At 46.0% G+C, this 16,034-nt stretch overlaps 1 protein-coding gene across 3 annotated transcripts in view; it reads left to right on the top strand.

The window, feature by feature from the left end:
* The window catches only part of LOC122555673 (ribonuclease inhibitor), a 64,431-nt gene that overhangs the window by 20,614 nt on the left and 27,783 nt on the right, over window positions 1-16,034 (top strand). For all 3 annotated transcript variants that reach the window (XM_087993207.1, XM_087993206.1, XM_087993208.1), the window contains exons 5-6: window positions 3,994-4,134; window positions 11,662-11,810. In XM_087993207.1, the coding sequence (XP_087849333.1) occupies window positions 3,994-4,134; window positions 11,662-11,810 (290 nt within the window). The remainder of the gene's footprint in view (window positions 1-3,993; window positions 4,135-11,661; window positions 11,811-16,034) is intronic.

Below are 16,034 nucleotides of genomic sequence, written 5' to 3'. Positions count from 1 at the left end.
CGTTTATCACTACCCTTTGTTTCCTATTAGCCAACCAATTTTCAATCCAATCTAGTACTTTGCCCCCAATACCATGCGCCCTAATTTTACTCACTAACCTCCTGTGTGGGACTTTATCAAAAGCTTTCTGAAAGTCCAGGTACACTACATCTACTGGATTTCCCTCGTCCAACTTCATAGTTACAATCTCAAAAAATTCAAAAAGATTAGTCAAGCATGATTTCCCCTTCATAAATCCATGCTGACTCTGTCCTATCCTGTTACTACTATCCAGATGTGCAGTAATTTCATCCTTTATAATAGACTCCAGCATCTTTCCCACCACGGAGGTCAGACTAACTGGTCTATAATTTCCTGCTTTCTGTCGCCCACCTTTCTTAAAAAGTGGTATAACATTAGCCACCCTCAAATCCTCAGGAACTGACCCCGAATCTATTGAACTCTGGAAAATAATCACCAACGCATCTACGATTTCTCGAGCCACCTCCTTCAGTACCCTGGGATGCAGACCATCAGGCCCCGGAGACTTATCAAACTTCATACCTAACAGTCTCTCCAACACCAAATCCTGGCAAATATAAATTCCCTTAAGTTCAGGTCCTTCAGCCACTGTTACCTCAGGGAGATTGCTTGTGTCTTCCCCAGTGAACACAGATCTGAAGTACCCATTTAATTCCTCTGCCATTTCTTTATTCCTAGTAATATATTCCCCTGTTTCTGTCTTCAAGGGCCCAATTTTTGTCCTAACCATTTTTTTGCCTTGCACATACCTAAAAAAGCTATTACTATCCTCCTTAATATTCTTGGCCAGTTTATCTTCGTACCTCAAGTTGGTTTACCATAGAACACAGTACAGCGTAGGAACAGGAACATTTGGCCCATCATGTCTGTGCTGACCAAACAAATCCCATCTGTCTGCACATGCTCCCTCTTTTCCCTTCTTGTTCATGGGTCTGTCTAAATGCTTATTAAATGTTGGTATTGTATTTGCTTCTAGCACCTCCCCTGGTGGTATATTCCAGGCACCTACCACTCTATTCAAAAGAATGTGCCTTACACATTTCCTTTAAACTTTCCCCCCTGTCATCTTAAACCTATGCCCCCAAGTATTTGATGTTTCCACCCTGCGAAAAAGACTCCGACTACTCACTCTATCCAGGCCTCTCAATATTTTATATTCTTCTTATCAAGTTGTCCCTTGGCCTCCAACAAAAACAATCGAACTTCGCCTTACAGATAATACATCCCAATTCAGGCAACATCCTGGTAAACCTCTTTGTACCTTTTCCAAAGCATCCACATCCTTCCTATAGTGGGGTGACCAGAACTGCACACTATATTTTACAGATAGGCCCTACTATATGAAAGCAGAGCATTCCCAGGAAACCTTTCATAAGCCGAAAATGGTGTAAAGTGAAGGTGCATGATTTAAATGGGAAAAAGCATCAACATTTTTCGGAGGAGAGTAAATCCTCTTCGGATTCGCGAAAACAGGGTCTAATGTCAACCTTTCGTAAAAGTGAAATTGTGCAAAGTGAATATTCAAAAAGCGGGGGAAACCTGTACAGCTGTAACATGACTTGTCAACTTTTATACTCAGTGCCGCAACCAATGAAGGCAAGGATGCAATATGTCTTTGTTCACACCTCATCCTCTTGCCACTTTCAGGGAGCGATAGACTTGTTCCCCAAGATCCATCTGTATGTCAATGCTCCTAAAGGTCCTACTTTCTACTGTAGATTTTACTCTTGCATTTGGTTTCCCAAAGCGCATCACCTCACACTTGTCCAGATTAAACTCCATCTGCCATTTCTCCATCCAACTTTCCAATCAATCTGCTATATCCTTTGACAACCTTCCTCACTACCCACAACTCCACCAATTTTTGGATCATGTCCAAATTTACTAATCAATGAAGGTGATTCATCTAGAACATAGAACATAACAGCACAGTACAGTCCCTTCAGCCCTCAACATTGCGCCAACTGTGAAATCAATCTGAAGCCCATCTAACCTACACTATTCCATTCTCATCCATTGGCCTATCCAACGACCATTTAGATGCCCTTAAGTCTACTGCTGTTGCTGGCAGTGTGTTCCATACCACTACTACTCTCTGAGTACAGAAACTACCTCTGACATCTTCCTATATCGATCACCCCTCAATTTAATGCTATGTGCCCTCATGCTAGCCATCGCCATCCAAGGAAAAAGGCTCTCACTGTCCACTCTATCTAACCCTCTGATTATCTTATACATCTCAATTAAGTCACCTCTCAACCTTCTTCTCTCTTAACGGATACAGCCTCAAGTCCCTCAGCCTTTCCTCATATGACCTTCCCTCCATACCACACAACACCTCAATAAATCTTCTCTGAACCCTTTCCAAACCTTCCAAATCTTCTGTGAAGATATAAAAGATATTATCCCTTTAACTACCCGAAAGGCTGCTTCTATACTAATAAGATATTGGAAAAGATTGCATACTCCAAACAAAAAGCTGTTTATATCCCTCAAAGGCAGCTCAGACATACAGCTGCGAGGTATTGCTTGTATGGCTATTAGCTTATGGTGCTGTGGCAGTGTCCCTACCTCGGAGCCAGAGGCCTGGGTTCAAGTCCCACCTGCTCCAAAGATGTGTAATAACATCTCTGAACACATCTATAACGCTTAACTTCGTAAGCTGCTGTCAGTTGATTAAAAATAGGCAATGATGCTTCAAACTGTTTGCACTGTGCAAGAAATCCTCACCATAAATTCGAGCAGTAATGCTAAACTGAGCAAATTGAAATGAAACAATGGTTAATGAAGCACTGATTACCGTCAGGATTACCGCTAAAACTAACATTAACTTCTGGAGGCCCTTCCTGAGCAGGAAAGAGCACATTAAAACATCATAGCTGCACCTTCTTTGTTGAAACACTATTTTTATATGGCTAGCTTGACATATTGGTGAATTAAATACCTGTTAAAATAAAAACAACATAAAAAGAAAAGTATAATATACCCCATTACTTACAGAAACGCCTGGTGTGTACCCCCCTGTTGGTAGGGCGAGGTATGTAACCCCCTGTGGGTGGGGTGAAGTATGTACCCTCCTGTGGGTGGGGTTTGATGTGTATGCCCCTGTGGGTGGGGTGTGGTGTGTACCTCCCCGTATGTGGGGTGTGTTGTGTACCACCCCCCCGTGGATGGGGTGTGGTGTGTACCCTCCTGTGGGTGGGGTTTGGTGTGTACGCCACCTGTGGGTGGGGTGTGGTATGTACCCTCCTGTGGGTGGGGTTTGGTGTGTACCCCCCCTGTGGGTGGGGTGTGGTGTGTATCCCCCTGTGGGTATGGTGTGGGCTCTGTTGCCCATGCTCTGTATCTGGGACATTGTGGGACTGAGTCCAGGTTGCCTCTTGGTGCTTATGCCACCCTTCTTCATTGGGGGAGGGGGAACGGTGGGGTGGAGAAGGGGTGGTGTGGGGGTGTAAGTGTCGGGGGGGGGGGGGTGTTGGTTTGTCAGTGCGCCGCTTGGGGCTACTGTTTGATGGAGCTGCTCCTTTGGTTAGCTTCAAGGCCTCAGGCTTCATCCTCCTGGCACGTTCTGAGAGCTGAACTTGGTGCCTTTACACATCCACGTCCCTCCGTCTCCCTCTCCCTCCCTCTCTCTCCCTCTCCCTGTTTCCCTCTCCCTCTCTCTCTTTCCCTTTTTCTCTCTCTCTCTCTCTTTCTGTTTGAGGGGGTATCTTTACCCCCTGCACTTGGAGAAGAGGGATTATGAGGAAAAGATAGGAATATGAAGTTGAAGGTCTCATTTGAATGGCAGAGCAGCCTCCATGGGCTGAATGGCCTGTGTGTTATTGTAAAGCTTGGTTAGAAAAGTATACTCACACGTACCATCAATGTTTTTGATTTCTGAATTCAAGTAAAATTAAAATCTTGATGATAAATATGTGCTGTTTCCCAGTTACTGTCTAATGAATTAAGAATGCGTTTACTATTTTCCAGACTTCGTGATGAAGGTGTCAGAGGCCTCTGCCGTGGACTCCAGGGGAATGGACACCTCTTGACACTGAGCATGTGTTACTGTGTTCTGGGACCTCCCAGTGGGTCATTACTTGGAGACCTTGTCGCCAATACTGCCCTCAGGTAATTAAAACCATTCTGGGCATTCCGTGCCTGACATACATCCTCCCTTAGCTTTGACAATAAAAGTATTTTACAAGTCACTGTAACAGAACAATTGCCTTGGGCACAATTTGAGGCTTTGACAATTCAACAGAGAGTGGAGAGTTATGGAAGGGGAAATGCAAATTGAAGGACCACACGTAATTCATTCTCTCATTGCTGCTTGAAAGTGAAGCCCCAGAGAGACAGGATAGTGAAGAAGGTGTTTGGTGTGCTTGCCTTTACTGGTCAGTGCATTGAGTAGAGGAGTCAATAGATGTGGAGCTGGAAGAACACAGCAGGTCAGACAGCATCCAAGGAACAGAACAGTCCTGACAAAGGGGGTTAGCCTGAAACGTCGACTTTCCTGCCCCTCGGATGCTGTGATTCTCCAGCTCCTCATTTATTGACTCTGGTTTCCACTATCTACAAACCTTACTGTCTCCTAGTCATTGAGTACAGGAGTTGGGAGGTCATGTTGCGGCTGTTTCGGACATTGGTTAGGCCACTTTTGGAATATTGCGTGCAATTCTGGTCTCCCTGCCATCAGAAGGATATTGTGAAATTTGAAAGGATTCAGAAAAGATTTACAAAGATGTTGCCAGGTTTGGAGGATTTGAGCTATAGGGAGAGGCAGAACACACTGGGACTGTTTTCCCTGGAGTGTCAGAGGCTGAGGGGTGACCTTATAGAGGTTTAAAAAATCATGAGGGGCATGAATAGGATAAATAAACACAGTCTTTTCCCTGGGGTCGGGGAGTCCAGAACTAGAGGGCATAGGTTTAGGGTGAGAGGGGAAAGATAGAAAAGGGACCTGAGGGGCAACTTTTTCACGCAGAGGGTGGTATGTGGATGGAATGAGCTGCCAAAGGAAGTGGTGGAGGCTGGTACAATTACAGAATTTAAAAGGCATCTGGATGGGTACATGAATAGAAAAGGTTTAGAGGAATATGGGTCAAGTGCTGGCAAATGGGATTGTAGCAATATGGGATATCTGGTCAGCATGGACAGGTTGGCCCAAAGGGTCTTTTTCGGTGCTGTACATTTCTATGACTGTCATGGAACCTCATGTGTGGAGGGTGTTAGTGAATAAATCACTTCCACAAAAGGCCATAGTTTCATCCTAATCCCAAAAGATAAATAAGTCCACACACTTACAAAATATTTAACATTTCACTATCAAACCCCAGCAACAACCATAAGTCAAAGAAAGATGCTTTTGCTTATTCGTTGATGGAATTTACTTTATTCACTTCAGGGATGTGGGTATCACTGGCTGGGCCCAGCATTTATTGCCCGTCCCTAGTTGCCCTTGAGAAGATAAGACCATAAGACCATAAGACATAGGAGCGGAAGTAAGGCCATTCGCCCCATCGAGTCCACTCCGCCATTCAATCATGGCTGATGGGCATTTCAACTCCACTTACCCGCATTCTCCCCATAGCCCTTAATTCCTTGTGACATCAAGAATTTATCAATCTCTGCCTTGAAGACATTTAGCGTCCCAGCCTCCACTGCACTCTGTGGCAATAAATTCCATAGGCCCACCACTCTCTGGCTGAAGAAATGTCTCCGCATTTCTGTTCTGAATTTACTCCCTCTAAGTCAATGGCTGTGTCCACGGGTCCTAGTCTCCTCGCCGAACAGAAACAATTTACTAGCATCGACCCTTTCCAAGCCATTTATTATCTTGTAAGTTTCTATTAGATCTCCCCTTAATCTTCTAAACTCCAATGAATACAATCCCAGGATCCTCAGCCGTTCCTCGTATGTTAGACCTACCATTCCACGGTTCATCCGTGTGAATCTCTGCTGGACACGCTCCAGTGCCACTATGTCCTTCCTGAGGTGTGGGGACCAAAACTGGACACAGTACTCCAAATGGGGCCTAACCAGAGCTTTATAAAGTCTCAGTAGCACAATGGTGCTTTTATATTCCAACCCTCTTGAGATAAATGACAACATTGCATTTGCTTTCTTAATCACGGACTCAACCTGCATGTTTACCTTTAGAGAATCCTCAACTAGCACTCCCAGATCCCTCTGTACTTGGCTTTACGAATTTTCTCACCATTTAGAAAGTAATCCATGCTTCTATTCTTTTTCCCAAAGTGCAAGACCTCGCGTTTGCTCACATTGAATTCCATCAGCCATTTCCTGGACCACTCTCCCAAATTGTCTAGATCCTTCTGTAGCCTCCCCACTTCCTGGTGGTGAGCTGCCTTCTTGAACTGCATTAAAAATCACACAAAACCAGATTATAGTCCAACAGGTTTATTTGGAAGCACTAGCTTTCGGAGCACTGTTTCTTCATCAGATTGTTGCAGAACACAGGACATTCCAGCACAGTACAGACCCTTTGGCCATGGATTTTGCGCTGACCTGTGAAAGCAATCTGAAGTATATCTATCCTCCACTACTCCGTTTTCATCCATATATTTCTCCAATGACCACTTAAATGCCCTTAAAGTTGGCGAGTCTACTATTTTTGCAGACAGTGCATTCCACATCCCTATTATTCTCTGAGTACAGAAACTCCCTCTGACATATGTCCTATATCTATCACCCCTCAATTTGAAGCTATGTCCCTCATGCTAGCCATCACCATCTGAGGAGAAAGGCTCTCACAGTCCATCCTATCTAACCCTCTGATTATCTTATATGTCTCAATTAAGTCACCTCTCAACCTTCTTCTCTCTAACCTCCGAGAGATGTTAACATCTCCTCTGAACACTTTCCAAAGCTTCCACATCCTTCCTATAATGCGGTGACCAGACTGTACGCAATACTCCAAGTGCGGCTGCACCAGAGTTTTGTACAGCTGCAGCATGACCTCATGACTCCGAAACTCAATCCCTCTACCAACAAAAGCTAACAACTGTATGCCTTCTTAACAACCTATCAACCTGGGTGGCAACTTTCTATGTACATCGGCAATGAGATCTCTCTGATCATCCACACTACCAAGAATCTTACCATTAACTCATAATCTTTATTCCTGTTGCTCCTTCCAAATGAATTACTTCACACTTTCCCACATTAAACTCCATTTGCCACCTCTTAGCCCAGCTCTGCAGCTTAACTATGTCCCTCTGTAACCAGCAACATCCTTCGACACTATCTACAGCTCCACCGACCTTAGTGTCACCCGCAAATTTACTAACCCATCCTTCCATGCCCTCATCCAGGTCATTTATAAAAATGACAAACAACAGTGACCCCAAAATTGACCCTTGCAGTACCCCACTGGTAACTGAACTACAGGATTAACATTTCCCATCTGTCATCTTTCAGCTAGCCAATATCTGATCCAAACCGTTAAATCACCCTCAATCCCATGCCTCCATATTTTTTGCAACCGCCTACAGTGGAGAACCTTATCAAATGCTTTACTGAAATCCATATACACCACATCAACCGTTTTACCCTCATCCATCTGTTTGGTCACTTTCCCATAGACTTTTTTCTATATTGGTGGAGTAGTGGACAGTGTGGAAGAATGTTACAGGTTGCAGGGGGACTTGGATAAACTGCAGAATTGGGCTGAGAGATGGCAAATGGAGTTCAATGCAGCTAAATGTGAGGTGATTCACTTTGGGAAGAATAACAGGAAGGCAGAGTACTGGGTCAATGGAAAGATTCTTGGTAGTGTGGATGTGCAGAGGGATCTTGGAGACCATGTACATAGATCCCTGAAAGTTGCCACCCAGGTTGATAGTGCTGTTAAGAAGGCATACAGTGTGTTAGGTTTAATTCGTAGAGGGATTGAGTTCCGGAGCTGCAATATCATGCTGCAACTATACAAAACACTGGTGCGGCCACACTTGGAATATTGTGTACAGTTCTGGTTCCCCCTATTTCGGGAAGGATGTGGAAGCATTGGAAAAGGGGCAGAGGAGATTTACCAGGATGTTGCCTGGTCTGGAGGGAAGGTTTTATGAGGAAAGGCTGAGAGACTTGAACCTGTTCTCATTAGCAAGAAGGCGGCGAAGAGGGGATTTGATAGAGACATACAAGATGATCAGAGGATTAGATAGGGCAGACAGTGAAAGTCGTTTTCGTAGGATGATGACGCCAGCGTGTACGAGGGGGCATAACTACAAATTGAGGGGTGATAGATTTAAGACAGTTGTCAGAGGGAGGTTCTTTACGCAGAGAGTGGTAAGGGTGTGGAATGCCCTACCCGCTAATGTAGTCAACTCAGCCACATTAGGGAGATTTAATTAGATAAGCACATGAATGATTTTGGGAAAGTGTAGGGGGACGAGCTGAGAATAGTTCACAGGTCGGCGCAACATCGAGGGCTGAAGGGCCTGTTCTGCGCTGTATTGTTCTATGTTCTATGTTCTATAACCCTCCATAATCCTCTATAACCCTCCATAACCCTCCATAACTCTCAATAACCCTCCATAATCCTCTTTCACCCTCCATAACCCTCCATAACCCTCCATAACTCTCCATAACCCTCCATAACCCTCTATAACCCTCCATAAACTTCCATAACCCTCCATAACTCTCCATAACCCTCCATAACTCTCCATAACCCTCCATAACCCTCAATAACCCTCCATAAACTTCCATAACCCTCCATAACTCTCCATAACCCTCCATAACCCTCCATAACTCTCCATAACCCTCCATAACCCTCCATAATTCTCCATAATCCTCCATAACCCTCCATAAACTTCCATAACCCTCCATAACTCCCCATAACCCTCCATAACTCTCCATAACCCTCCATAACCCTCCATAACCCTCCATAACCCTCCATAACCCTCCAAAACAATCCTTAACCCTCCATAACCCTCCATAACCCTCCATAATCCTCCATAACCCTCCATAACTCTCCATAACCCTCCATAACCCTCTATAACCCTCCATAAACTTCCATAACCCTCCATAACTCTCCATAACCCTCCATAACTCTCCATAACCCTCCATAACCCTCAATAACCCTCCATAAACTTCCATAACCCTCCATAACTCTCCATAACCCTCCATAACCCTCCATAACTCTCCATAACCCTCCATAACCCTCCATAATTCTCCATAATCCTCCATAACCCTCCATAAACTTCCATAACCCTCCATAACTCCCCATAACCCTCCATAACCCTCCATAACCCTCCATAACCCTCCAAAACAATCCTTAACCCTCCATAACCCTCCATAACCCTCCATAATCCTCCATAACCCTCCATAACCCTCCATAACTCTCCATAACTCTCCATAACCCTCCATAACCCTCCATAACCCTCCATAACTCTCCAGAACCCACCATAACAATCCATAATCCTCCATAACCCTCCATAACCCTCCATAATCCTCCATAACTCCCCATAATCCTCCATAACTCTCCATAACCCTCCATAACTCTCCATAACCCTCCAACCCATTACTCATTAACAATCTGTCTAACCTCTCCTTAAATGTGCTCAATATCCCAGCATCCATCGCATTGTTGGGGAGTGAATTCCACAGATTCATGGTCTTGTGAGAGGAGCAATTCCTCCCTATATCTGTTTTAAATCTACTAGCCCTTATTCTAAAACTAGGAGACTCTTGTTATAGACTGTCCCATGTGAGTTATACATAATAGATAATAGAAAATAACACTATACGCTGAAGGAACAGCTCATTATTTCAATACAGTTGAGTGATTTATGTGTCTGTTTTTGAACATACAAGCAGACCAACACATCAAATTACATTCCACTTCTGCGTTCCTTCTGCACACCACTGATTTATGGGCCTCCCTTGGGAGTGTATCATCTTCAGAAAATTCTACCGTAGAACATCTGGAGGCAGTTGTCAACAGTAAGCTTTGAAAAGGAAATGTGGGCTTTACTGGCAGAACAATTGTCACTGGCTATGTTATATAAAAGCATCCATATCATATTAAAGCATTTACAAAGATTTAAATTTTGGCATGAAATAACACTATCAGAAACAAAACAAAAATGTTTGGAAAAAACTGGAACAAGTTAGATCTGACGTGTCCAAGCTAACTGTGAACCCTGCGCCTGTTTCCAGACTCAATGTAACTTTCCTCCATTGTACTTGGATTTATCTTATGTTGTATAGACAGGCTGGAAGAGGGTCAGCACTACTTTTAGAATGTCCATGGTCTGATTTCATCCTGTTTATCTATGATCCCAGAACTCAGGAGACGCTTAAGAAAAAGAACAGAAATGCTTATATTAAATTCAGGAATATTCTATCAAAAATTATTCTGATGTGGAGGGACAGGTGTTGGACTGGACAAGATCAGAAATCACACAGTCCCAGGTTTTAGTCCAACAGGTTTATTTGCGATCACAAGCTTTCGGAGTGCTGCCCCTTCATCAGATGGAAATTACACAGATACCTCAAAGGAAACTTCAAGCACCTCTCGAGCTATTAACTATTTTTCAAGATATTTATTTGTCCAGATACCATGAAAACAGGGCTTTGAGGAACATGCAAGGATTTGTTCACTTTTACTTCTGGAGTCCATAAGCCCTTGCATCTGAAAGCAGCCAAATCTCATTTCTTCAGTTTGTTCTACCAGACCACATTAATTAGAAGGCACAATGCTTCCTATCAATGCCTTTCATCATTTTGAACAGTAGATCAGATTTCCTGTGTCAGTCATTCCAGTGAACCTAATCCCAAATTATCTGTAAATTCTCTGAATGTATAAATATTTTGCCCAAGAACACTGACACTGTTATTAGACATGAGTGCTGGAAAATCTGGATCTAGAATATCTGGACTGTTGGAATCTGGAATACGGGGCCTAAAATCTCGAAAAATATTCCAAATGTGGTGTGATTAGAGCATTGTACAGCCTCAGCAGTACATCTCTCGCCATCTTGAACTGAATGCCAACTTTGCATTTGCCTTCCTAACTGCCAACTGAACCTACATGTTAACCATAAGAACTAGAATTTCCAAGTCCCTTTGTGCTTCAGATTTCTGAAGCCTGTCCCCATTTAGAAAATAGTCCATGCCTTTAATCCTGCGACCAAAGTACACAACCTCACACTTTCCCACATTGTATTCCATCTGCTGCTCTCTTAGCCTGTCCAAGTCCTTCTGCAGCCTCCCTGCCTCCTCAACACTATCTGTCCCTCCACCTACCTTTGTGTTATCTGCAAACTTAACAACAATGTGCTCAGTCCTTCGCCCAGACTTAAAATATAATGTGAATAGTTCTAGTGTCAACACAGACCTCATCAAATTAGTAAGTGCCTATGACACTCTATTAACTCTTTTGTGCCCAAATTCAATGGAATCTGGAACTGATTCATGTCTTGGCACAAACAAATCTGCAAAAACTAACTTCATCCAAGCTTGAAGCATACAATTCAAGATTATTCCGAAAAAAAATGCATTTTATTGGGTTGTTAGCAATTTTAACTAAGCTCTAGAATATTATATAGTTATTGACATATACCATGAGGGAAGTTAATTTAATAAGACAGTAAATTGGATGCACAAGCTAAATTATAATTTTCCCCATTGCAGAGATCTCTTTTTGGATGGCAACAACTTGCAATGTGAAGGAGCTTGTGAACTTATCAAGTTTGTTGCAGATTATGCAGAAAAGATGGCCACGGCGAAATTTGGTGCATCGATACATTTCAAGGAGGATCCATCAAAACACTTCCTGGAAGGTGCAGTAGGACATTACATCAATGTGTCATACAGGGACCAGGTCCACAGCAAAGAGCATATGGCCACTGGCTGCTAACTGCATGCTATAGACTTGGAAACAGGATGATGAACAATTCAATCCAAAACTGATCAGAAGAATAAATATTGTTCTGTTTCTCAAAAAGAATTGAGAGAAGGCTAAGAGGAAAGTTGGTACAAAGAAGTCATTAATACCTGAATCTACCTGCAGGAACATCTTATTACATTCAGGAGGATTGTCAGAGGATACAGCAGGATATAGATAGGCTGGAGACATGTGTGGGGAAATGACAGATGGAAATTAATCCAGACAAAAGCAAGATGATGTATTTTGCATCTGAAGCAGGGGGAATTATATAGTAAATGGCAGGACCCTAGAAGCATTAACATACAGAGGGATCTAGGTGAACAGGTCCACAGTTCCCTGAAAGTGTCAACACAAGTGGATAGGGTGGTCAAGAAAGTGTATGGCATGCTTACCTTCATTAGTCGGGGCACAGAGTATAAAAAATGGCAAAAAATGTGGTGCTGGTAAGGCACAGCTGGTCAGGCAGCATCTGAGGAGCAAGAGAGTTGACATTTGAAGCATCAGCTCTTCATCAGGAGCTCTGATCGAAAAGACAGGGAGGTGGGCAGGGTGGCTTGCAGGTTGAGTCTGTGGTTAAGAAAGCAAATGTAATGTTGTCATTTGTCTCAAGAGGGTTGGAATATAAAAGCAGCGATGTGCTACTGAGACTTTATAAAGCTCTAGTTAGGCCCCGTTTAGAATACTGTGTCCAATTTTGGGCCCTACACCTCAGGAAGGACATACTGACACTGGAGTAAGTCCAGAGGAGATTCACACAGATGATCCCTGGAATGGTAGGCCTAACATACGATGGATGGCTGAGGATCCTGGGATTGTATTCATTGGAGTTTAGAAGGTTCAGGGGAGATCTAATAGAAACTTACAAGATAGTGCATGGCTTAGAAAGGATGGACACTGGGAATTTATTTCCGTTGGGCAGGGAAACTAGGACCCGTGGGCATAGCCTTAGAATTAGAGGGGGTCAACTTAAAACGGAAATGAGGATATATTTCTTCAGCCAGAGTGTGGTGGGCCTGTGGAATTCATTGCCACAGAGCACAGTGGAGACCGAGATGTTAAATGTCTTCAAGGCAGGGACTGATAAATTCTTGATCTCGCAAGGAATTAAGGGCTATGGGGAGAGTGTGGGTAAGTGGAGTTGAAATGCCCATCAGCCATGATTGATTAGTGGAGTGAACTCAATGGGTAGAATGGCCTTACTCCTGCTCCTATGTCTTATGGTCTTATGGTCTTATGGATGCTGGGCTGAAAATGTGTTGCTGGAAAAGCACAGCAGGTCAGGCAGCATCCAGGGAACAGGAGAATCGACGTTTCGGGCATAAGCCCTGCTTCAGGAATGAGGAAAGTGTGTCCAGCAGGCTAAGATAAAAGGTAGGGAGGAGGGACTTGGGGGAGGGGCGTCGGAAATGCGATAGGTGGAAAGAGGTCAAGGTGAGGGTGATAGGTCAGACTGGGGTGGGGGCGGAGAGGTCAGGAAGAAGATTGCAGGTTAGGAAGGCGGTGCTGAATTCGATGGATTTGACTGAGACAAGGTGTGGGGAGGGGAAATGAGGAAACTGGTGAAATCCGAGTTTATCCCTTGTGGTTGGAGAGTTCCTAGGCGGAAGATGAGGCGCTCTTCCTCCAACCGTCGTGTTGTTGTGGTCTGGCGATGGAGGAGTCCAAAGACCTGCATATCCTTGGTGGAGTGGGAGGGGGAGTTGAAGTGTTGAGCCACAGGGTGGTTGGGTTGGTTGGTCCGGGTGTCCCAGAGGTGTTCTCTGAAACGCTCCGCAAGTAGGCTGCCTGTCTCCCCAATATAGAGGAGGCCACATCGGGTGCAGAGGATGCAATAGATGATGTGTGTGGAGGTGCAGGTGAATTTGTGGCGGATATGGAAGTTTCCTTTGGGGCCTTGGAAGGAGGTGAGGGGGGAGGTGTGGGCGCAAGTCTTGCACCTCCTGCGGTTGCAGGGGAAGGTGCCGGGAGTGGAGGTTGGGTTGGTGGGGGGTGTGGATCTGATGAGGGTGTCACGGATGGAGTGGTCTTTACGGAATGCTGATAGGGGAGGGGAGGGAAATATATCCTTGGTGGTGGGGTCCGTTTAGATGTGGCAGAAATGACGGCGGATGATGCGCTGTACATGGAGATTGGTGGGGTGGTAGGTGAGGACCAGTGGGGTTCTGTCCTGGTGGCGGTTGGAGGGGCGGAGCTCAAGGGTGGAGGAGTGGGAAGTGGAAGAGATGCGGTGGAGGGCATCGTCGACCACGTCTGGGGGGGAAATTGCGGTCATTGAGAAAGGAGGCCATCTGGGTTGTACGTTTTTGGAACTGGTCCTCCTGGGAACAGATGCAGCGGAGACGAAGGAATTGGGAGAATGGGATGGCGTTTTTACAGGGGGCAGGATGGGAGGAGGTGTAGTCCAGGTAGCTGTGGGAGTCGGTCGGTTTGTAGTAGATGTCCGTGTTGATTCGGTCGCCTGTGATAGAAATACAAAGGTCGAGGAAGGGGAGGGGGGAATCAGAGACTGTCCAGGTGAATTTGAGGTCGGGGTGGAAGGTGTTGGTAAAGTGGATGAACTGTTCAACCTCCTCGTGGGAGCACGAGGCGGCGCCGATACAATCATCGATGTAGCGGAGGAAAAGGTGGGGGGTGGGGCCAGTGTAGTTGCGGAAGATGTATTGTTCCACATATCCTACGAAGAGGCAGGCATAGCTGGGGCCCATGTGGGTGCCCATGGCTACTCCTTTCATTTGGAGGAAGCGGGAGGATTGGAAAGAGAAGTTGTTCAGGGTGAGGACCAGTTCAGTCAGTCGAAGGAGGGTGTCTGTGGAAGGGTACTGGTCGGTACGGCGGGAAAGGAAGAAGTGGAGGGCTTTGAGTCCTTCGTGATGGGGGATGGAGGTGTACAGGGACTGGATGTCCATGGTGAAGATAAGGCGTTGGGGACCGGGGAAGCGAAAATCATGGAGGAGGTGGAGGGCATGGGTGGTGTCCCGAACGTAGGTGGGGAGTTCTTGGACTAAGGGGGACAGGACCGTGTCGAGGTATGCGGAGATGAGTTCGGTTGGGCAGGAGCAGGCGGAGACAATGGGTCGGCCGGGGCAGTCAGGTTTGTGGATTTGGGCAGGAGGTAGAAGCGGGCGGTGCGGGGTTGTGGGACTATGAGGTTGGAGGCGGTGGATGGGAGGTCCCCTGAGGTGATGAGGTTATGGACGGTCTGGGAGATGATGGTTTGGTGGTGGGGGGTGGGGTCATGGTCAAGGGGGCAGTAGGAAGAGGTATCTGCGAGCTGGCGTTTGGCCTCAGCGGTGTAAAGGTCGGTGCGCCAAACTACTACTGCGCCTCCCTTGTCTGCTGGTTTGATAGTGAGGTTGGGGTTGCAACGGAGTGAGTGGAGGATTGCGCGTTCCGAGGGTGAGAGGTTTGAGTGGGTGAGAGGGGTGGGGGAGTTCAGGTGACGGTTAATATTGTGGCGGCAATTGGCTATGAAGAGGTCGAGGGCAGGTAGGAGGCCAGCACGGGGTGTCCAGGTGGATGGGGTGTGTTGGAGGCAGGAGAAGGGGTCGTCAGAGGGTGGGCGAGAATCTTGGTTGAAGAAGTAGGCACGGAGGCGAAGGCGGCGGAAGAATTGTTCGATGTCACGCCGTGTGTTGAACTCATTAATCCGAGAGCGTAGGGGAATGAAGGTGAGGCCTCTGCTGAGGACTGATCTTTCATCCTCAGAGAGGGGTAGGTCTAGAGGGATGGTGAAAACACGGCAGGGCTGGGAGCTAGGACCTGGTCTGGGGCTGGAGCTGGGTGTGGGGGCGGGGTTAGGCCTCGGGGCGGGGATGGAGATCGGTGTGGGGCGGGGTTGGGCGTGGTGACGGAACTCAGCGGGGGGCGGAGACACATGCGGCGTTGTGGTTTTGTAGGTTAGTAACGTCACTGGGGGCAGAAGTGACAGTCTCAGATTCCTCCCTTCCCTTCCTAGACCTTTCTGTTTCTATCTCAGGCGACCGAATCAACACGGACATCTACTACAAACCGACCGACTCCCACAGCTACCTGGACTACACCTCCTCTCACCCTGCCCCCTGTAAAAACGCCATCCCATTCTCCCAATTCCTTCGTCTCCACTGCATCTGCTCCCAGG

Source organism: Chiloscyllium plagiosum, unplaced genomic scaffold (assembly GCF_037043375.1).
Source record: "Chiloscyllium plagiosum isolate Xiang-an unplaced genomic scaffold, Cpla_swu_hap1 HiC_scaffold_13, whole genome shotgun sequence".
NCBI classification, from domain to species: domain Eukaryota; kingdom Metazoa; phylum Chordata; class Chondrichthyes; order Orectolobiformes; family Hemiscylliidae; genus Chiloscyllium; species Chiloscyllium plagiosum.
This window is presented reverse-complemented; position numbering and strand designations above follow the sequence as displayed.